Consider the following 23,268-nt stretch of genomic DNA (forward strand, 5'->3'; position numbering starts at 1 on the left):
ATCCGCTTTTAAAAACATAATATTAGGGTTGTTTTTTTTAAAAATCATGGTATCACGAATTTTTTTGTCAGTGACTGAATTATTGTTATTGTTTCTGGAGTAGTTTGGGAAAAACTACTGAGTCAAGAAATCAAGTTAGATCCGATTTCACTAACCGAGTTCTTTTTTTCCCAAAGTACTCCAGAAACACTAACAATAATTCAGTCACTGACAAAAAAATTCGTGATACCATGATTTTTCAGCCTTCTATTTCTTAAAAGGTTACAGGAAATATCCTACTTTCAGAAGGCTGAAGTTAGTAACGTTAATGTATATAAACATTGAAACAAAAATTACTATTGCACCCTTAGAACACCTGAAAAAGTTGAATTCATAAAATTTGAGTTTGTTGATGCCATATTAACAAATTACTAAAATTCAAGCAATTTTAAAGTTACAAGATAATGATATTTTCCAAAGATATATCATTCAATTAACGTTACACACTTCAGTCTGATCTATTTTCAGGCTCGAATACCTGAGCAAGTGAGGGAATTTCAGATTCCCAAAAGCATATGGACTTTGACAGTATATGTGGTAAGAAGTGACGTGAAATTAGAGGACAAATGCGCAATGTGTAGCTGATTGATGGGGGGGGGGATAAGTTTCTCTGTAGGTTGGTCTAAGTTGACAATATCATACTTCTGTTATACCGATATACACTACACCAGTCTTAGATCCGCTAGTTCATTGTAGCACGACTTTCCTCTCCTGAAACCATCAAAATTACGGGGTATCAGCTTCTTCCTGTTCTTCTTTGTTTCCATCCACCATCTAAGTCTTTCGTTAATTATTCTTATAGATATTTTGACTAGGCAGGACATCGATATTGGCCGAAATCCTGTATCCCCTGTTTTGGGTGAAGATAGTTTTATAGTTCCCTCAATCCTTGTGGATCACGCCAGTTTTAAGAATGTGGTTGTATATTTTGTTTAGTCTCTTAGTTGCTTCTTTGGGGAGTTGCTTCAGAATCGCATAGCTGATATGTTCCAACCTCGGAGATGTTTTTGCTTTTGCATTCTTAATGCCCAGTTCTATCTCCTGCTATGTCACATTTTTGTCTAATTGTCAGCAAGTACTATTAACATATCTAGTTGGTTGTTTCTAATCTGATTATGCGCTAATTTCCTGCAGGCCTTCTTTAATTTGGAGTAGTCATCTATTCTGTTGCTATCCCTTGACCCCGGAGCGGGTTGGGTTCATTTATTTCTAAAACCTTTTATGTTTCTCCAGATCTCTCCAGTGTCCTTTGTGGGGTTTAGAGTTGTGCAAATGTTTTGAAAGCTGGTAGTTTTCATTTCTTTAGAAAGTTTTCCATCTTTTTCGTGGCTTCCTGGTATTCGTTCCAGTTCTCGTCTGAGTGGTGTTCAGATAGTTTTTTAGTATTCTCCTCCTAGCTTCTACTGATGATTTACAGTCCCCGTCCGACCACCTAACTGCCGCTGGGATCCCAAGGCTGGACCTGGTGCTTTCATTGTTTAGCATGAGCGTTGCTGCTCTTTCCAGCCAATCTCTCATAGTCTCTTTCAGTTTGTCATACTCTCCCAGGAAATTTTGTTCATTGATTATCCCCTCCCCGCCTCTTCCGGCTAGTTATGTGAGTTACAAATAGACATAAGTTGTGTTTCTTTCTGGTTGGTTGTTCCCACCCTTTGGGAGAGAAGGATCGTTTCTTCCTTTGCCGAGCTTATTGTCAGCCTCGATGTCTGCTCCAGTTGATGGTTAGGTATCCTTCCAACCATTGCTGGTGATTATTGCTGTTCTTGTTCCTGTAATTATTTCATGCATATCTGTAAAGGTCTCTTTTGCCCAAGCCTCTGCATCTTTATAATTGGTCCCTAGCATGTCCTTTAGTTTTACAACCTCCGGATTAAATCGATAAATTATATAATTTATATACGAAGCTCTATGAGTGTTGGTACAGTTTACGCATATGAGTTCTTGATCACAGTCGTTCTCTTCATGGTTAGCGCCTTATCTACTGCACCTAGTTAGGTGGAGATTTACTGAAAAAACGTAATTTTGTGGCAAAACCTATTGTTATTGCACAAAGTATTAGAACCAATAGTAAAATTGAAATTAGTGTTGTAAAAAGAAAATATCAAACAAAACCCTCCATTTTCCTGTAGTGTATAAACTCTTAACATGGCATGTGTTAGGTTTACGTTACAACAAAAATTCTCTACTTGCCTATCCAAAATATATATATTGAAGTAATTTTCGTCGAAAGTAAGTCCTCAATATATACTTATATTCCATGTAATATATGACACTTTCCACACCAACTTAGTAAACTGTCTACTATGACATTTTTTAATTTCATAAAGGGTTTTTCTTATGGTAGTATGACCCCTGAAAACCTTCCTAAAAAGTTTCAATTTTTTCCAATCACTAGTCACCCTACGAAATTGTGAACCCATTTCAAAAACACCCAAATCTAAGTTTATCAAACAAGAGAAAAACATCCTGTTTTCTAAATGTACGATTTTTGCGTGAGATTCGGAATGACAGGACGTTCTTTTCTACTAGTTTTCAAGGGTCGCACTAACATGATAAAAATCCTTGATGAAATTAAAAATTGTCACCATCAACCCTTCACAAAGTTGGCGGGGAAAGCTCCGTATATATGTTTGATGTAAAATAAATTGAGTCAGGTTATTTTAAGTAAGTGATCGAAAGGTTCAGGTGTGAGACAAACAATGTATCGTTCTAGGGTTGAACAAAGATATTTGAAATTTGGTCAATGTCAGTTAATTACTAGGTGATAATGAAATTTGTTTTGCTGTTTATAGCAATTAAACCAGGCCATCATCCTGTGAAACGGCGCGGGGTTACCAGTGTAACAAAATGCCACAAGTGCAATGGAACTGGGATCATATTCATCGGTAAGTTGAAAAGTTCTTTCTATGTGCTGGAGTAAATTGAAACACATTATTACTATATATGCTATGATATGGTCATCGAAACAAAACGTTTTAATTTTTGTAATCGATTTACTTCTGTTTTTTTTTCTTGTAAAGACCTAGGGCAGTTATTGTCACATCACAATCCATTTAGTGTATAGATAAAAATGCTGCATGGGATATTCTGTGTCAAATCGGCCTTTGACCTGTAAGACTACAATAACATTACGATTTTTACAGGCACTTGCACATACATAAATAAAAAAATTAACGAAAAACAACGACAACAACTATTCCAGGAAACCGAAATACTCGGCAATGTTTTTATTTTTCATCACTAGCGAACAGAAGAGTATTTGTTTTGGAAAAAAAGTGACTACTAGTTTTTGCATACCGAAAGGATTCTAAGAAGGGAAACGATGCGAACGACGACGCACCGGCAGATAGGTAACCGAAGTTAGATCTCATTTTTGTGACGATGGTAAACATGGGTCTGTGCACGGTATCTGTCACAAGCCAGTCTGACTTAATAACGCAGTTGTTGTAGCTGACACGGATTTCGCTATCAAAAGGTAACTACCGCTGTCAAAAATTGAGTTTGGGTAGTTGTGATCACAATCGACTTGATTAAAATAAAATTAATACGTGCCATTAACCCACATTTAATATGTCAGACTTGCGATCGACTTACAAGTACTGTGACATTCATTTCGCCGGGTCCGGAAAACATGTTTCACAGCTTGGACTGGATTGGGATCCAAACCCGAGACCATTCGCTTCCCGGGTGACTGCACTGACCACTGTGGTACCAAGGCTGCTCCCGAAACATCTTCTCGGACAGCTACCCGACTATTTCGAGAAATGCCACGATATAGTACTTGAGTAAAAGTAGAGCATTCAACAATTCCAACAATTCTAGATGCATTTCGACGTAGGTCAGCGGTCGAGTGCGGCATCTCCATAACCTTGCGAAATCGAGCGGTTAGTCTCTAGTGACAGTTTTTGACGTAATTCAGGTCGTGACGCTGTTTGCCTGCAAAAATAATGCAGGATCCATAAAGAATCGAGTTCTCTAACTACTTTACCATTGTAAAGAACACTGTAAAAAAACGCGGTGCAGACTTCTACAGAATATTTTTTGGTATCCCTCTTACACTCTTCTATGTCAATCTAATACTACCTATCGTCAATCTACCATTATCTGACGTTCAAGTTTTGCATTGATCACAAAAATTGTTCTACAGTAGTCCTCACCAGCTCCTTTTGGTTTACTTTAACACCACTAACTTTTTATAGTGGAGCCACTTGTGCGAATAAACTTACCATAAAATAATCATGTTCAAATTTATTAGATTTTGTGCTACAATGATATCACAATTTTCAAGTCATCTTTGAAATCGTGCAATTTTAGAGCACACCTAACGAAACTCAATTTTTGACAGCGCAAGGTAACCTCTGCTAGCAAAGTCAGTGTCAGCTGCGACAACTGCTTAATTAAACGCAGAACCTACCTTAGGCAGCGGAAAAGTACGTGGTTTTTGAGAATTTTTTCGACAACGCAGAATTGAATGGATATTTTTTAACCTCTGGGGATCTTTTATTATTAGTTTGAACTACATCTGGTAACTTTTTCAGGATACTTGAACCGTAATTGATGGGGTTATTAATCACGTTCCACATCAGCTGTTCATTCGCGTTGGCAATTTGCGTACATTCTGGAGGTCCCAATTTTGATCTGAAACTAATGAAACTGAAACTGTTTCATTATTTACATTAATTCGAAGAACCTGAACCTACCGTTGAGATAATTGCAATATTCTGAAGTATCATTTTTGCTTGCAAAAAACTGTGAAAAAGTAGTCAAAAATGACACCCTCTTTTTAAAACACGTGTACAACATTAAATATTCGACTTTAATGGGTATATTTAGACACATGTTCTAAGAAATAACCTATCAATTAAAAAAATTCAGTATCGCTGGTTTCACGTCAAAATCGCAACCTCTCGAATGTATGCAAATTGTCAACGCAAATAAAGACCTGCTGTGGGGCTTGATTAATTATGGTTCGAATGACTTAGAAAACTTATCAAATGTAGTTCAAACTCGTAATAAAAGATTCTCAGAATGAAAAAAAATATCCATTCAATTTTCTCTGTCAAAAAAATTCTCGAAACCACTTACTACAACCTTGTAACGTAAGTTCCCATCTTATTTAAGTCAGACGGGCTTGTCGCAGACGCCGTGCACGGCCCCATGTTTACCATCCTACCACAAATGAAATAGTACTCAGTAGTCTTGTACCTTATGCTTTGAAAAAATAATATAACAATAACGATAACAACAACAACACTAGCAACAACAACAGAGAACCTGGAGTTACGGACGAAAATTTGTTTGAGCTGCAACTTCTAACGATACCGACAGAACACTCCGCCCGCGATCTGACACGAAATATCATACAGCTACGCTCTATTTTGTAGGATATGGTCACTCGTTATTATTCACTTGACTCTCCACATGTCTCTTGACTATAATTATTAACCGTCACTTGGCACAACTATTTTTTCGGGATATACTTGCCACACCGGGACTCTGTGGAACGCGGTCCTATGTTTTATTATAAATTCAAGTCAAATCGTCCGATTTTGGTTTGTTTTTTCCTTTCATGATGGTCGAGAAATCGTAAGAGCTAAAGAATATTAACATATAGCGGGTTAAAAAATGTTTTCTCTCGAGAATCGCGAGTTTAGAGTTCTATTTTGGGGTTTGTGAGGGTTTATATACTGTAAAGTTTTCTCGTGAATTTCAAGTTGATCGAAGTTAATTCCCCTTAATTATGACTCCTGCGAACTTTTAAAACGACATTCCAAGAAACACACGTTTGAAATTTTTACGGAACTTTTACAGTAAGAAAAATAAAAACTTCTGTCTCACATTATACCATACTTCACTGGTACTTTATACTCCACCCTGACATCTCCAACAAGTTACTAGTCTTGTAGTGATAGTCCCAACTTTCTTCAAACAGATCTGGCGTTTTTTTTTTTTTTTTTGTCTCTTCTAGTTGCACTCATTTCACGACAAAGCCAGATCTGGAGCGGGTAGTGTCGTGCAATACAAAATACTTTATATTTTTGAAGATATTATAGATGCAGACTTCTGATTGCGCTTGAATTTTTTAAAGGCTTTGACTACAAGACACAAGAAATAATTTGGGAATTGATTCCTCAATTTGTATTTATATAATATTGCGTTATGTAAAATGTGGACAATTTCTAATGGTCAAAGTCAAATTGACATGGCAGGTTGATTTGGCATGGAATATTCCATACACATGGTGTATTGATATTATAATATGTGAATACCACTGTGGCGTTATGAGAAAAAAATAATAAAGTGAACTTTTCCTCTAATTGAAACTACCTGGTCAGATTTACTTTAAAAAAATTGACGAGAGCATAGTTGTATAGTAATTTTCGACTATAGCGAGAAATGTGTCTCGCGCAGCATATGTGCATAGCCAAATATGTTGTAAACGTCCAAAGTTCACATGCGCTTTGTGTCCCAATCTGTGAATAATTCTTGTTTAATTTTCTACTGGTGAAATAAAGCGGTATGAACTACTTGCATCTAGCAATTTCAAACGTCTCATATTTTACATACAGCCTATGATATATACGTACACCTGTGTAGGTTGATTCTGAAACGGAAATGGTGTCTATGGTGCTGATTTACGTTGAAATTACAATACAAACCAGTAGCAGCCATCAGGTAAAAACGCTATTGGTTTTTACTGTGATACCAACCTAAATCAATACCCAAGGCACCACTTCCGTTCTAGAATCAACCTTGGTAGGTGTATAGTGGCGTTTGCCTTTTACTGCATTAGGTGCGTACAATTTTCATTATTTTTAACCCATAAGGACAACTGTATGTTAGGGAAAATGCGATAGTGATTAGATCAAGATTCGATGGACTCGCATGACAAATTCGTTTATTTTTTTTCTCTAGCTACCCTCTCATATGCTCCATTTGACATAATGCAATCGGACTTACAATTGAGATTTTGAACAAGTTCAATAAAATGAAATGAACTAGTACGAAGTTTGATAAAATCCAGCATTTTGCAGGTGTACGAACTTACTAGCGAATATCACCCACTGCTTTTTGTAACTTGTAATGCTTATGCGGGGAAAATGAGAAACGTTTGTCAAGAGTGTGTGTTACATCACGTATGGTTAGTCTGTTCATGTGGTTTCTGTTTTATTTTCTTATCGAGTAATATCTTGTTTAATGTGTGTTATAAGGGGATATTTGTGAGAAATATAAATTATCTTGCAGTAATCAAAGTACTTACTGTTAGATCAAATTATTACATAGAAATTTTTTACACACAAAATGCTTACCAATTTTCTCTACACCCCATTTTTAACTGAAATGAAAAGCCACGCCATGTTTGAGAATAGTTTTTTCCACAACCATTTCGGAATCATCGTGGAGTGTAACAGTCATGTTGACTGTTGAAATTTTTATTTGTATTTCTTTTTGGCTTCAGCATCGGCAGCCATTACCAAACCTGTAATTTACTTAAACACTACTAAAAATTGTGAAAACAAAATTACAAAAATCCAACTAAAATGTGTACACCTGGCTATACATTTACCTCCTACGAATAGTATTTAAATTTATTAATTTTATGTCAATTCCGTGATCTTATGCTATTCAGAAATTACAATTTATTGTCCGAGGTCTGTTCTGCTGGATCTTGATACTCAGGAGTACGTAATAACTCCGATTTTCGGATTTTAAACAATCCACCTCTCTTAGAAGTGAAACTGCACACTAATCACTTTTGGTCATATGAGAAAAGTATAGGTTTTGGTCGAAAATCAGTTTTTCTAATTCCAACGAATCTTTACGTTTTCGAATCCTTAGAATTCAAGAAACAGGTTTTTCAGAAAAATGTCGATCTGTCCGACAAACTCCCGCGATGATCTCGAAAACGGCACAATAAAAAAATTTAAAACCACAGGATTTTACAATTAAATGATGGGCATGAAAAATTGTTATGTCCCGCTTAATTTGAACTTTCGATTCTACAGGAAATAAATCGATTCTCAATGCTTACTTGTTCTGAATAAACAATTATATTTTTTTTCAGTTTACATATTTATTAAAAAAAAAAAATTATGAATTTTTAGTTTTTCAGAAATTTCTTTTGTTCTGATTCCTCTTTCAAAACTTTTTTATTTGGCTGCCAATTCTATCAGTTTCAGTTTTTCCAGTTGGGTTGTCGACAGACTGTTTTCTTTTCATGGTGATGAAAACTATCGCAAAAAAATTCTTTCCGACTTGTTTTTTTTAGCCTTATGTATATTTCACGTTACCTAGCAGTAAGACCAAGATTTTTAAAATGAAATTGGTGTTCACAGGTTAAAATGTGGCGTAACAGATCGAATTGTTTAGTGCCACCACGTTTTACACTGCATTAATGTTCACACATTTTTTTTTTAAGATGTACGAATTATCATTTGATCTTTTCGGTACAACTTTTGCTGAGTCTGTCTCGTACCTGCTACACTAGGACCTCGATAATTGCAACTGCGATAACTGCAACAATCCCCACTATACAACCCATATCGATCGGCGTGGTGGGAGAGTGCCGGCCTCAAGCCAGTAGTCTCGTAGCACGATTTTTAAAATAAGGGCGCATTCCGGGGCTCCTCAGAGGTTATATGTATGTAGAACTCGTTGTTATTCTCGGTTTTTTCGAGGGGCAAAGATGCAATTTGCAAAGGTGCAATTTCATCGCACCAATTTTCGCTAATATTTTCCGATTTATATATATATATATATATATATTCGTATATATATATGCAAGAAGGCGCTAATCGTGACACCCGAACTTAGTACGGCACTGTTATCGACTATGTGCGCATTGAAAGCATGGGCGGGGCTTGCGCACCTTCGATTTCTGCAAGTGTGACGCGTCTCCAGTCCCACGCGGTTGCAATTATCAAGGTCCTAGTGTATTGTGAAAATAAATTTGGCAACCTAATGACAGCTAACTAGGCTGTAGCCACAACGGCAAATCACTAAAATTTGTAACCGCCAACGTAACTGTTATATCCGAGATACCTGTGATTACACCATTTTATCAATTAAACTTGGTTTGAACTCTAGGAACAACCAAGTTGCAAAAATATCGCTTGATAACAAAGAAATACACAATAACTTTTGTTACACACTCGGTGATTTTTACATTGAAAAGCTCATTTTCTTACTTCATAAAAATGATGTGGCCAGTACTACTCTTATAAAACTACAAAGTAATAATCAGTGTACCATTCATACCGAGGATCCTACAATGACAATGCTATACTCATAGAGTAAACCTGCATTGTTGCTAACTGAGACTCGTCATTTTTGAGTAAATCTAAAACAGGAGTGTTGAAAGGTCTTTCGTTTATGCATTTATTGTTTTGTTATGAAGCATTTGACTCAAGATGAATCAGAATCATCAACGTTACTTTTACCGGTCAAATATTGACAATTTATAGTTTTTCGAAATTCTTAGTTAGATGTAAAATAAAATTAATAACTATAAGTCCACTGTCGATTTTAAAAATAGTGAACACTCGGCTGTCTGTTTTTTTTTTCTTTTTTGTTTGTCCTGTACGAACTTTGGTGAAGGAAATGTTACAACTACACCGTACAAATTTTCAGATTTGCACACAAAGCTATTTAGGTATTTTAACCACAGTAATTTTCGTTCTCGACTTTACTAAATACCTTGAGGGTCCGTAATTCTGTTAAATATTCTCAACCTGCCCATCGTAAGTGAAATAATTGATTTGAGGGATTCATTAACGAATGATTCGAAAGCCCACACCGAAGGTAATTTCAGTTATTCTAAAATAAATATTTGCCTCATGTACGGCGCTGAATTTGGCTGCAGTCTTTAGCTACCAACAGGACAGGCCAGGTGCGAATAGGGTCATCAGCCACCCCGCTTCATATTTCCGTCTCCGCTGTCTGACGAGTATACCAGGACACGAATGCTTAATCAGACGCCGATCATCGAGAAAATGCATACTTTTCCCTTCTTAGCGCTGCGGCTGAACAGCTTGAAAGTCTAACGAATTTTCAACAAATATCATAGAATTTTATTCAACATCTTCTAAACAACAGTGTTAAATTTTACAAAAATTGTCAACTCTTAAATGTGATAATATAATGAGCAATCTGAGTAAATTAAACTTTCATTATTCTGGTGTTTAAGCTGAACATTTGAAAATACACACCGATCTTGGAAGAAAGTGGGTGAGCAGTATTCCTCTTTCTAGAAAGTGTAGTGTAAAAATTTGATGATGCCTGTAACTTCAATATCGAAGATGGATATCTGATTTCAAGGAAAAGTGCTGAAACTATGTGATACCTGATTTTTTCTTGAAAATAGTAGTGAAGCTTGGTACAAAACCGCATTGTACGGTGTCTGTTTGAATATTAGTATCCCGGTATACTCTTTAGACAGTGAGAATGAAAATATGACACAGGGGGTCCCATAACACTATTCACCCCTGGCCTCTACTGCTCAGCGGTTGAAACCTGTGGCTAACTTCAGCATCGTGCTTCGTGTAACAATTACACAGATCCACAGCACGCCTTGTGTAAATGTAAGAGAAATTGAAACGCAAGGTTCTACGTGATGAGAACAGCATATGGCGCTTATGAAATGCAGGTTTAGAGAAATACATGCTTAGCTACTATGTCTGTAAATGTTACACCGAAGCTGATAGCATCGCTTCGAATAATTTAATAAACTGGTGTGGGATCTTACGTTCGCAAAAGATTTTTAATATGTGTTGAAACTATGAGAATCCAACAAAATAATAGTAGTATTCAACCTGATATATTAAAATAGTTTCTTTTTTAACAGTTTGTCATTTTCCCCAAATATATGTATAGGTGATAACATTTTGTGAGAATTGCCGGCAAGTTGACTTTTCTTTTGTATTTCATTATCGTCGTTTTCATAATCATTATTGTTATTGTTATTCTTATTGCTGTTGTCACTATTGTTATCATCATGGTTGCGCATTGTGGTGATGTATGTTAGGCAAAGACGAGGATAAACTAAATTCTGGGATCAGTTCACTCGCCAAGTGTGGTGGCTGCAAGGCGACAGGTCGAGTCACCATTGGAAGTAAGTGCGATTGAAATGGGAAATTTATTTCAATCACATTTTGAAGTATATCTCGTTACTTTTAGGTGGTGACAGTTCTAAATGTTTTATCAAACTTTGATGGTGTTATATTAATACATTGTACAAACACTCTGACACTATTATTTTTCGCTATTTTTTACTTTTATCTTCCATTTATTTCTCTTCTGTATAAAAAGTGTCACGCTACTAATGAAGCATTCAATACTGTTGAATAAAGATTTTAGGGGAGAAGCTGTGAATGAGACACATCTAAGCGATATTGATGAATAGCAGATGCAAAATTGATGGAATTTTCAATGAAGAACCACATCATAGATGATCCTACTCTTGAGAATTATAAGTTTTATTGCAATTTATTCTAAACTATCAGAAATTAATGACACTCTCATAAAGTGTATTCACGCCACATTACAAGCAGTATGTCAGGTTATGTGGCGCAGTCATGAATCATATGTAAATAACCTGGGAGGCACAGTTTTTTACACTTCAAAGATGAATCCATCGAATAACAATTCATTCATGATGAATAATCGGATTTGGAAACACTGCTTAATTCAAATAATAAGATCTTTATTAGATTTGAGTAAAATTGAAGTTGACGAATTTTAACAGGATGCTATAGTCAGTCTACCGATTGCATTATTTGTTGCTTACTTTGACTATCAAAACCTATGAGTGAATAACAAGTATAAGAAGGATCCCAAGCCGCAAATTTAGTAATGGAGATGTAGACGTCACACATTGTTCAGAGATGGTAGTTCACTATGTCAAGACGTGTATCAACACAGCATACTTTCAGAGAAGATCTCGTGAAAGGGCCCGTTTTGAACCACGCGGTAACAGTGCCAGCAGATGCACAACTTTTACCTGAGCCAAGTGTAGCGGACAAATGCTGCTGCGAACGAAAACGAGTGCATGTGTTAGCGCTGGCGGCAACCGCGTGGCTCGGAATGGGTCCTTTCACGAAAGCCCCCCTGTCTAGTATTAAAAAAGTGGTGGAGCTCTGGAATTTCGAAATCCTATCAGGCCTTTATTCGTTCGCCGATTGTTTCATCGGACAGGGTTCGATTATTGGAATTCATTCTTGATCGGGGTGACGTTCAGGCATTTTTTTTTGTCTTAACTGTCTGTAATCTGATGTTGGAAAAGGTGAACTTTTTTTAAACAAACTCAGAAAACCGAAACTACGAATCAGGCGCAGGTAGATTCTAGCATGTGTAAAATACCGACATATGACCGCCATATTCCAACAATGTATGACGTGCAACGGCTTCACCTTCACCACGGTGTAAAAATAAGAGGTGCTCCGACTTGCCCTCGGTCGCTGTGATTATTTTGTCTTAGTACAGCGGAAATCCGCCAGGTGCCTCATGCATCGGTGCGGACGAGGCAAACAATAATGGCGGCGATCTAGCAGACAGTATTCAAGAAAGTTTGACGTTTGCATGTGGAAAATCAAATCTGCTGCTGAAGATTACATGGGTACATTAATATTTCACAAAAGAAAATAATTGTATGATGAATGAATGTGACTATAGCGACAATATATTAGTGAAAATGAAATGCATGATGAATCGAAAGACCAAAGATTAAATAAAATTCCATCGGTACGCTTACTTGATAAAAAAGAAAACGGATGCACAATAATAAATGTGTGGGGGAAATAATAACGAAAGTTGACAGACAATCCGGGATCGACGTTTGGGTTTCGTCGTTTACTCAAAAGGCAAGAAAATGGTGAATTGTTGTTTGCCTGATTGTCGAAGCGGATGTCTAGGAGCTGACGAAACAGTCTCCGATATTTCAAAAGTGGTCTAGTGCTGTGAAACAATTTGGCGTCGATCTTGAACTCAATCATTTTATTTGCGTAAAGCACTTCAACTATGGTGTACCTAATTTAAATCAGGCGACAGTTGATGATGTTATATTAAATTGTAAGTTCTCGTTTCCATGTGATTTACATAAGGAAGAAGTCATTGCATACTGTCTACATTACTATACAGTTATGAGAATGCGTCAATCAACTAAAACAAAAAGTCGGGAAATCGTAAAGACTAGTAGGGTAAAAAAAGAACAAGCCAAACTATACTCTATGTAAAAAAAAAGTCACGTTAAATTTTTGAAATATTTTAATATAATAATAATAATATTATATATAATAGGTAATTACTTTATTAATACCCCCACACATTTATTATTGTGCATCCTCTGCATGATTGATTCAGTGTGATTACCGTTTACTTTTTATCAAGAAAGCGTACCGATGGAATTTTATTTAATCTTTGGTCTTTCGATTCGTCGTGGATTTCATTTTCACTAATATATTATCGCTATAGTCACATACATTCATCGTAAAATTATTTTCTTTTGTCAAATATCAATGTACCCATGTAATCTTCAGCAGTAGATTTGATTTTCCACATCTAAACGTCAAACTTTCGTGAATACTGTCTGCTAGATCGCCGCCATTATTGTTTACCTCATCCTCACCGACGCTTGAGGTCCCTAGCGGATTTCCGTCGTACTAAGACATAATGATCACAGAGCTCAACACAGGGATTATAGGGAAGTCGGACCACCTCTTATTTTTACACCGTGACCTTGACCCGGCTCGTGCTCCTTCCTGTAAATTTTATTGAATCAAGCCTACGCATTACTGATGTGAAAAAACCGGAGTCAGCGCAATTCTAAATGCAATGCCGAATACAGATGATCGAAAAAAGTTTTCTTCTACGCAATCGTAATGGCAAGAAATGCATTTCTCCACTTGAATCACCACTTATTGCAGGAATACATTTTCTGGTTTTATTTTTGAATGAAGCAAACAAGTTTCTCGATATTTTAGTTCAGAATTGCATATATAATTGCGCTGAATGCGGTATTTTTTACGTCAGTGAAACGTAGGCTGCAATGATAGTTAAGGTAAGTAACATTTTACTAGATCGGTAAGATCTCTTAATCGAAGCTGTTTTAAACTGGCAAGATCACCTCGAAAAGCAGATTTATTTTACAGTTTTTTAATTTGATATTATCGTGTTGAGATATTTGAAAATTTTAGTAATATTTCCAAAAAGTCAATGATTATTGTTCTCTTCTTTAACTGCACATTTAAAAAAAGACACGATTATGAGCAGTAATTATCAAGTGTAATTGGTTTGGTGGTGGACACCACATTGATCATACGCACATTATTTAAGTATTTCGATGTAATAGCTTTATTTTAAGGATTAAAATTAACAAAGTGTCTACCGTATTTTTTGAAAGACAACGGTCAGAGATTCTTTTGATTGGGCAACATTCAATGTGTGATCAATAAAAGGTTATTGACGTATTTTCTTGACATTAATTCAACGCAAGTATGGGCTAAAAATAAGTTTCTCCGATTAGATCAATACGAGTTTGATAATATTTAGTATAAAAATTTTTCGTGAAATCGCCCATGTTGTATAAACCGCGCAAACAAGAATAATTCGAATTTCACACCTAAAAACAATTTGCCGCTTTTCCCCTATATCCTTACTATGCTTATTATTACAGTATTTTATAAGCATTCCATCAATTTTCAGTTGTAGCTACATGTAAATTAAAGCATGCAAAAACGTGCATTTACAATATTCTAAGTAAATTTTATGCACAATTTTTTAAACACTTATGTCATGAAATGAACCAAAACAAGTTAAGAGTTCAAGAATATAATATGGACTAAATTAAACATTTTCTATCAATGATGGTACACTCGTTGAAATATCATTTTAACCACCTGACCGTCAAGGCGTCATAGCGGTATCAAGCGTGCCCCGTGCGTAACTGCCAAAAATCACGAAATGACGTTATAAAGTAATTCAATGTTTTTGGGTGTCTGAGATAAATATTTACTTTTGAAAACATGTGTTTTAAATATTCTTGAGGTCAAGAAATCCGATTATGCTCGTAAAAAGTTATATTTTACGCGCATTCATACAGTTTTGAGCCGTCAAAGTTGACGAATTTTTTATCACTTTCTCAAATTGCGGCATAGAACAAACTACTATTTTCTACTCTATTATTACTATTTTCTACTATTTTTATCTAGTATTTTTCTTTCGAAAAACACTGAATAATGCTGGTTTTGAGTCCAAATACGCAATTTCAAGAATTACCAAGTCAACGTGAGTAACCTTTAAAGGGCAGGCATTTTCCCTTGAAATTAGATATTTTTTAGACGTATTATTTATGTATATGAATAGTCAACACGTCCGGTGAAGTTTCCGAGTTATCTGCCCACTCCTAAAAGAGCCAGGCTGCCCTCTATGGGTTAATTATACAATGTAACTATAGCTTATACTATATAGAAAAATGACTCGGTAATTCGTGAAATTAGGTATTTGGGCTAAAAAATATTATTATTCAATGTTTTTCAGTAAAAAAATTTTTGCCGACGAAAGAAGATGACAGTTTCTTCTATGACGCCATTTGAAAAAATTATGAAATATTCGTCAACTTCGAAGACTGAAAACTGTATGAATGCGTGGAAAATATAACTTTTTATGGGCATAATCGGATTTCTTGACCTCAAAAATATTTAAAACGCATCATTTCAAAAGTAAATATTCATCTGAGACACCCAAAACATTGAATTACTTCATCACGCCTTGGCTGTTAAGTGGTCAATATTGACGTCTTTTTCTGAGCTCTGTATCAAGTTATCTGAAGTTTTTCCTTATGCTGTATTAGTAGTGTGGAAAGTAGGTGATTTCGATGAGTTTGAAGTTTACAACGTGAGCCACAGAGGCGAATACTGCTACTAATGTGAATGCAGTATCAGCCAAAGACTGTGTTAGAATAAATATATTTTTCTAAATAAGGCAAAGTTAAAATAGAACCCCCTTTGATTCTCACAAATTACAGCGCTAACTTGAATTTAACAGTCGTCTGCTGGGCTACGTCTAAACAGAATTATACGATTATTGTTGATATGATTTCTTATCGAATACTGACACTATCGTAAAGAAGACAAAAATAAAATTTTAATGCACTTCAATAAAATTTGTTTGGTTAGTCTATTTGCCTTCTTCAGTTTCCATCTCGTGTGATTGAATATTCCGACTATACCGAATTTCTTAAATATTGAAATATATTCAGTTAACGATCAAATTAACGGGTTGACAAATTAATATGTACTAAATGAACGAATGTTAAATTTTGTATGGTGGCTGACCTTTGTCTAGATGTTATGTAATCTAATGTAGCTTTGAATTATGTAAATGTGCCCCTTTCCAATTATTATTATTTTTTTTTTCAATCTGGTGACGATTGACTGACTTTCTGCTTGGAATAACACGCACTACTCCTTGACATTGATAAAAATCTGACTAATACACTAGTTGCGTAGCTCTGATGTTTTGGGTGAAATTCGGCAGAACTTGGATTGTCGAGAACAATATTTCATATAAATAAATTGAAAATTTTAATTATCACCACAAAATCTACGATAATTATATTTTGACAATACAATAATTTAGATCCCAAACATTAGTTTCAAGTGGAAACGCGAATAATTTTCAATTACAATTCTGATCCAAGTTATAGCGAATTTCGCGGAGCCTGAGATGGCGTTTGCCTCGCAGGTGAGAAGTGCGCAACAAACGTATAACAATTTCTTTCTGTACCTCGAAATGGAGATTCTATATTCTATTTTTATGTAATCTCTTTGTAAATGATTGACTGAACCTCTATTGTCAAATGAGTCGGGATTACATTAGTGATTAGAACAGCAAATGCAACAGCAGACATTTGTATTACTTCAGTTTGACAAAGAATTTGTGGATCGGACTGAAATTCCATATATGTATGGTTTTTTTATGATTCATTATCATAGTATCCTGCCGCAGTGTATTCAACCTATAAATTTTGCATGCTCTGTTAGTAGTAATTGATATTTCCCTTTTCAATGTATGTCAACAACTCAGATTGTTGTCAATATTGTCGCTATCTCTCACATTCATATTTTTTTACTTTTTCTTTTTATTAATTTCCTTTTTATTAGTAGAACTGCCAGCATCTAAAATTAAGGATGTTAAAAGAGAACAAAATCTCCCCTAAGGGACAGTTTTATAAACTTGTTTGATGCGTGCAGCCTGATCATTTTCAATGTTATTCAATCAGCAAAAGTAAATATAAATTTCACCAATGGTTTCTCGTAAACTTCCGGATGATTTTCATACTTTTAATGCAATATTTATTACAATTTACCATTAAGAGGTTTCCAATTGATGTTCTCGTGAATATTCTATGAATACTCATTTCTTAGCATATTCTCTGGTGGACTGTGCCAAACATTGCGCAGCAAGAAGAAAATCGAAAAACACGCATAATAGAAATTAGCGTCAAACTCATTGAAATTTTAGTTGATTGAAGGGAAATATAACAAACAATTTGGAATAAACGACTAGTTGATCGCTCGACCAGACTGGTTAAATTCACTGCTCATCGGAATATACTAACAGCAGGACGATGTGTCAGCTTTGTTTTTATGTATTAATTTTTTTACTCTATTTCATAACATCGTATTACGAAACCTCTTAAATTTTGGAGTAAATATATAGATTCCTAAGTTTCTAAAAAAAAAAAGAAAAAAAAAAAAAAGAAAAGAGACTTGTAAGTTTTCAAAGTAGGTTGAGAAAAGAATTCATTTGGTGAAGTAGTTTTATCGTCATGATAAATCACAAATGTCGTTTTCGACATGTCACAAGTCAGCTTCAAGCGCACCATTTGTAGAACTGGCCCTTGCGGAATGCTGATGCAATTCTTGCCTTTATATTTCAGGTGGAAAGCAAAACAGTCAGAACCAGCCTGAAAAACCTTTCCATTGTAACGTTTGCGACGGAACGTTTTCCCGATATTCGTCTCTGTGGTCCCATAAGCGACTTCATTCTGGCGATAAACCATTTAAATGTGAAGTCTGTGGTTTAGCATTTGCAAAAGGTAAGGAAATTCGCAATAAATACAATATTGTTTCCAAAAATTAGACTTTTCTGATACACGTGCTTTAATTGTTCCTTTGCTCAATATCAAAATTACTCTAAAAATTTTTCATTAGTTATGTCTGGAATCCCAATTATTGATTTTCCTCTGTGAAGGTGGTAACTTTAAGTGTTTTGGGAAATTTTTCTATGGCAACCCAGCATCGGATGTTCATTAAATTTCATCAATATTATATCGAATATGCTTATAACAATTTCGTGAAGAATTGTCAAAGGTAATTTGCCTATAAATTGCATGTATCATATATTGTTAGCAACAGATTTCTTCTGTATGAGTTACAGAGGTTATGTCAAAATACACCTTGATATTTGATGTTTGTCGGAAATCAAAATTTAGTGACACATATAATATATTTCATAAAAGCTGTGTGAAAAATTCGTGCGGTAGCGAGCAATCACTCAAGATTGTTGCTTGTTGCCTATTCCCTGCCAGTTTATTCATTATTTTACTTACATCTTTCATAAATTAACCACTTACTGTTCCCATTTTCTTATCCTTATCTATAAGTCGTGACTACTATTACTTTCCACAATAAATACTGATGGTGAACATCAATCAGTACATGTTTAATTACGATTGAACCATTTTGTTTAACTACTTGTTCAGTTACTTCGAAATAAAATTAATATCAATTATTAATAATTTATATTCTGAATAGATTACTGGCGTATGTACATGTTGAAACATAAAGCAATACAGAAAAAAACTGCCCCATGTTGAGAATGAAGTAAGCAATGGATAAATGTTAAAATATCGACAGTAATTCAACAGTCCTCATATCCTATGAAGTTTTGTCAAAATTGTTGATTGTAGTAGCTCTAAGTTCGTAATTAAATTACGTGATGAATTTAGGGCCGGGGCAACTCGAACCAGTTTGTTACTATTTGTTACAGTACGGGAGAGGGTATTTTTAATTTTTGTACTTAATTTATCAAAATAGCAATAAAGTGGCGCTCCAGAGTTTGCCTGTAGCAAACCAGTTAACATCTTGAGAGTAGCAGTATATAGAAGTTGGCTTAAATATGACCAAAAATTTACAGTAATTGAAAAATTACGTACAGTGTAGGGGGTTGAGGGACTTTAATATTTTGTTACGGATTGTTACACGAGGGGGGTAGGAGTAAAAACGTGATCCTAAATGCGTTACATGATTGAAATACAATCCCTAGCAAAAACATAACTCAGTTTCACGTTGGACTTGATTGTGAATTGAATTTACCTTGTTTATATTGATATGTTTCATCTTGGCTCAGAATTTTCTATATAACCTTGCACATGTTTTCAAGTGAGTCTGTCTCAGTACGTAAGTACCTAAGAAAATACTTGAATTCCAAATTCAGTGATTCAACTTTTGAATTAAATCTAATATCAAACCTAGATTACACAGTACAGAAAATTTGTAAATGAACCAATGATCACCTATCACATCCTAACTATATCAAAAAGTGCAATTTTTGGGAAATAAGGGCTGCAATATTGAGTGCCTATTATTAGGATATTGATCATATATTTTATCTGTACCTGCATGCACATACATCGTTCACTTCGTAGAGGTTAAGTGTGAAACTATCAAGCTTTCTGAATTGGGAACTGACTTTGCTGGTGACATCTGGTGGCTTAAAAAGAAAGCAGTTTTAGTGTGCACTTAAAGAGTGATTAAAGTGTGAGATTCATTTAAATACAGTAAAAAGGCAAATAATTTTTTTTTTACTACTATGCAAGCTGAACATATGAGCACTGATTGTAAAGAAACTGATGAACTTTTCCTTGCATACAATAGTCAGCCATGTTTTTTTCAGCCGCGCCCTTATGTCAGTTCCCAATAGTTCTGTTCTTGAAAAAATATCTGGGGAGAGTGAAAAATTGTTTTTCTAAAATCATCTTATAATCCCATTGTACAAGAAAACCATTACTTTGGTAAATTTCAATGTTATTAATTTATTAAATACTGCCCATAGTATTCAATAAATAACCCTGTACCTGAAACCCCCTAAAACCTAAAAAAAAATCACATTTATGTCAAGTATGTATTTCGTTTGCTTCAGCGGCGTACCTGAAAAATCATGGTCGTGTTCATACCGGAGAAAAACCATTCAAGTGTAGTGTTTGTGGAATGCAATTTTCACAAAGTCCACATTTAAAAAATCACGAACGAATTCATTCCGGTGAACGCCCTTATCAGTGTGAAGTTTGTGAAAAAACATTCGCTAGACATTCAACGCTTTGGAATCACAGGAGGATTCATACTGGTGAAAAACCGTATCGATGCAATATTTGTGGTTCGGCATTCAACCAGGCTACTCACCTTAAAAACCACGCTAAAGTTCATACTGGTGAAAAACCACATAGGTAAGACTATAATAAAGGATTCAAATTACTTTAGAATAAATTGTGTATACACGCTGCATGAAGATCTGGTGAAGCAATCCTTGAACACTTACGCTGGAGACCAATTCCCAGCAAGTAACTCAACACACAGTTTTATTGCCACGTTCAATTACATTAACAACCATTTCATTTGTTATAGTTACTAGTAATTTCTAGTGAATGGGTATTGTAACAACAGTTTAAATGTTGTTGGAGTTACAAAAAAAGGAGATACAGATAACCACTTGGTGTAATTTCAGTTTTTAATAGGACATTTACTGGTTGTTGCAATGTTGAATTCATTTGTTGAATTCACTACAGTTTTTCAGGTAAATAAGTCATTAACGTCACTTTCTTGTCGCACCAAGATCAAATTATCGCAATAGTTACAAGAAAACATAGTACGCGTGACGATAATATAAAAGAACTGTTAACGCATACTACATTTTCTGTTTACAGCTGCAAAATTTTTTTTTATTGCGTACCCAGACCTACAGCTTTCCGTTAAGATATAAATTGAAAATAGTTACAGCCTATACTAGCAATTTCTCTTGGTGTATATGTGTGACCGTTTTCGGCATGTCAATGTAGAGTAGAGAAATTCATAGGGTTATTGCAATGTTTGAGATAGCCCAAAAGAATGAAAAGTCTGCTACACTCCGCCTTGAGTAACAGGGGCCCGCTTCATCGGAGCCACGAGGTATTGGGATTGAAAATAGGGACCCTCAAATAATGGACAAATAATACCCCTGCTGGATGTAGAATGGTTATTTACTCGCCATATGTGGGATACTCCTGGGATATTCCTAAGACCTCAATTAGTCAGATAAGCACAGCCTTCGCACTAGAAAAAGATGAGCAGTCTACTTCCACTCCCATTAACAGCAAATTCTCCTAAACATTCCCTATGACTGACCAATCCCTTATGAAAGGGCCACCAACCACAAAGAGTGACCTGATCACTAATGATTGAAGTTTGAACTGGCTAAAGCTGTGTACCAACTAACTGGTTTTGAACCTGGTTCGTTTAGGTTTTGATATTCATGCAATGTGATAAAACTAATCACTTTTGGTCTGAAATTTCATAGCGATGGTAAATCACATTTACTACTTTTTAGGAGTTGGAGAGTGGTGGACCTTCCATAGAAATAGTGTATCACGATTATTACGAAATGTCAGAATATAACTGATTGGCTTTTTCAAATTACACAAATAATAAAGCAGAAAAAACATTATACAGCTCTTAGGTTTTCATTAGTGATTGCATGCAATTTTCTATGCCTTGAGGGGATAGCGAAATGCCGATCGAGCGAGTAAATCATATTTTACACTTTTCCTCTCCAAAGGAATAGAAACGTTTCAAACTTCAATAATATTTGCAATTATGCTAATGTTGTTTGGCTTATTTTGTATACTGTAGAAATCTCCAGATATCTCCTGAAAAAATTTTTACAAATAGGTAGGTAGGTAGTTTTTCCCATAACGGAGAGAAGTAGATTTATGTAATCATAAGTACAGTACAATCGATGTTCATTAACAATTATATATCTCCTGCAGAATTAGTCCACAAACATTAAAATCTCATCAAAACACCAGAATTGAATCACATTTAACGTTCCTATTATGAAAACTTCTCTGAAATTAATTGGCAATATCTCAGCGTGTGTTATTCAAACTTGAGTTTGGTTACATTTTTAAACTTTATTTCAAGATATCTTACCCCATAGTAATATCAATTCGATAACGACCGTATTCAGGCGCACTCTACTGAACATCGTCTGCCTTGAAGTAAAGTTGAAGTTCATGCTCATATAATGTAATTATTTATTTTCAGAAGAACTTTTCAATTCACAATTTTAGGATTTTTTGCAACACAGTATACTGCAATAGAGCAAACAATAACCTCTGTTGTGCACTCGGGGTGTTAGACACCCCATGCATATTTTCAAACGAGATTTTCGAATACATCATATAACGAATACAAGTATTCGAAAATACGCTAGCGTGTTCAACATCCCAGGTGTACAACAAAGGTAATGTTGTGAATTGAGACAATTTTTTCAGATATGTTAATTTTCAAAAAGGCTTATGAAACTAAGCGAGCCTTGTTCAAAAAACTTCAAACAGTACCCAGTAATTTTTTTGAATTGAAATATTCAATCGTGTACCAGTGAGAGACATTTCAAGTTGCTGGAGTGTCTGACACCGTGTGTGCATAATACATAATTTTTCTAAGGTGTGCACAACAAAGGTCAACATTACTAATTGTGGGGATAACCATCTTAGAAATCTTATGAAATTCTGTTAAATCCTATGAAATCTGGTGCATACAAAACTGATGCACTGTTAATCCTTCGTTATTAGGTTTAACCTCGTCTTCTGCATTAATAGAGCTCCATGTAGCAAATAAAAGTTGAATACATATATTTTCTTTCCAATCAACAGGTGTGACATTTGTGAGATTGGTTTCTCAGATCGTTTTGCTCTGAAACGTCATCGTGCGATTCATGAAAAATATGGTCAAACAGCAAGGAATCAGAACAGTAACAGTGCAAACAGTGCGCAGCAAGCCAACACAAGCAATCAGCAACAACAGCAACAAGCTCAGCAACAAGGTCAACAATCCCAACAAGTTGTAGTTGTTAATTCAGCAACGCCGGTGACTGTTAGTCAAGGTCAAGGGCAAGGTCAAAGTCAAAGCCAAGGTC

At 35.3% G+C, this 23,268-nt stretch overlaps 1 protein-coding gene across 12 annotated transcripts in view; it reads left to right on the plus strand.

The window, feature by feature from the left end:
* Positions 1–23,268, plus strand: part of LOC124186317 (zinc finger protein OZF-like) — a 79,842-nt gene that overhangs the window by 49,775 nt on the left and 6,799 nt on the right. For 11 of the 12 annotated variants that reach the window (XR_006871625.1, XM_046577909.1, XM_046577908.1 and 8 more), the window contains 5 exons: positions 2,832–2,924; positions 11,063–11,149; positions 17,975–18,133; positions 20,239–20,542; positions 23,006–23,265. Coding sequence is in view for 11 of the 12 variants with exons in the window: in XM_046577909.1 (XP_046433865.1) it covers positions 2,832–2,924; positions 11,063–11,149; positions 17,975–18,133; positions 20,239–20,542; positions 23,006–23,265 (903 nt within the window). In the remaining variant the exon portion in view is untranslated. The remainder of the gene's footprint in view (positions 1–2,831; positions 2,925–11,062; positions 11,150–17,974; positions 18,134–20,238; positions 20,543–23,005; positions 23,266–23,268) is intronic. The other variant, XM_046577912.1, reaches the window with a different exon arrangement.

The sequence above is a fragment of the Neodiprion fabricii genome, chromosome 7, assembly GCF_021155785.1.
Source record: "Neodiprion fabricii isolate iyNeoFabr1 chromosome 7, iyNeoFabr1.1, whole genome shotgun sequence".
Taxonomy (NCBI): Eukaryota; Metazoa; Arthropoda; class Insecta; order Hymenoptera; family Diprionidae; genus Neodiprion; species Neodiprion fabricii.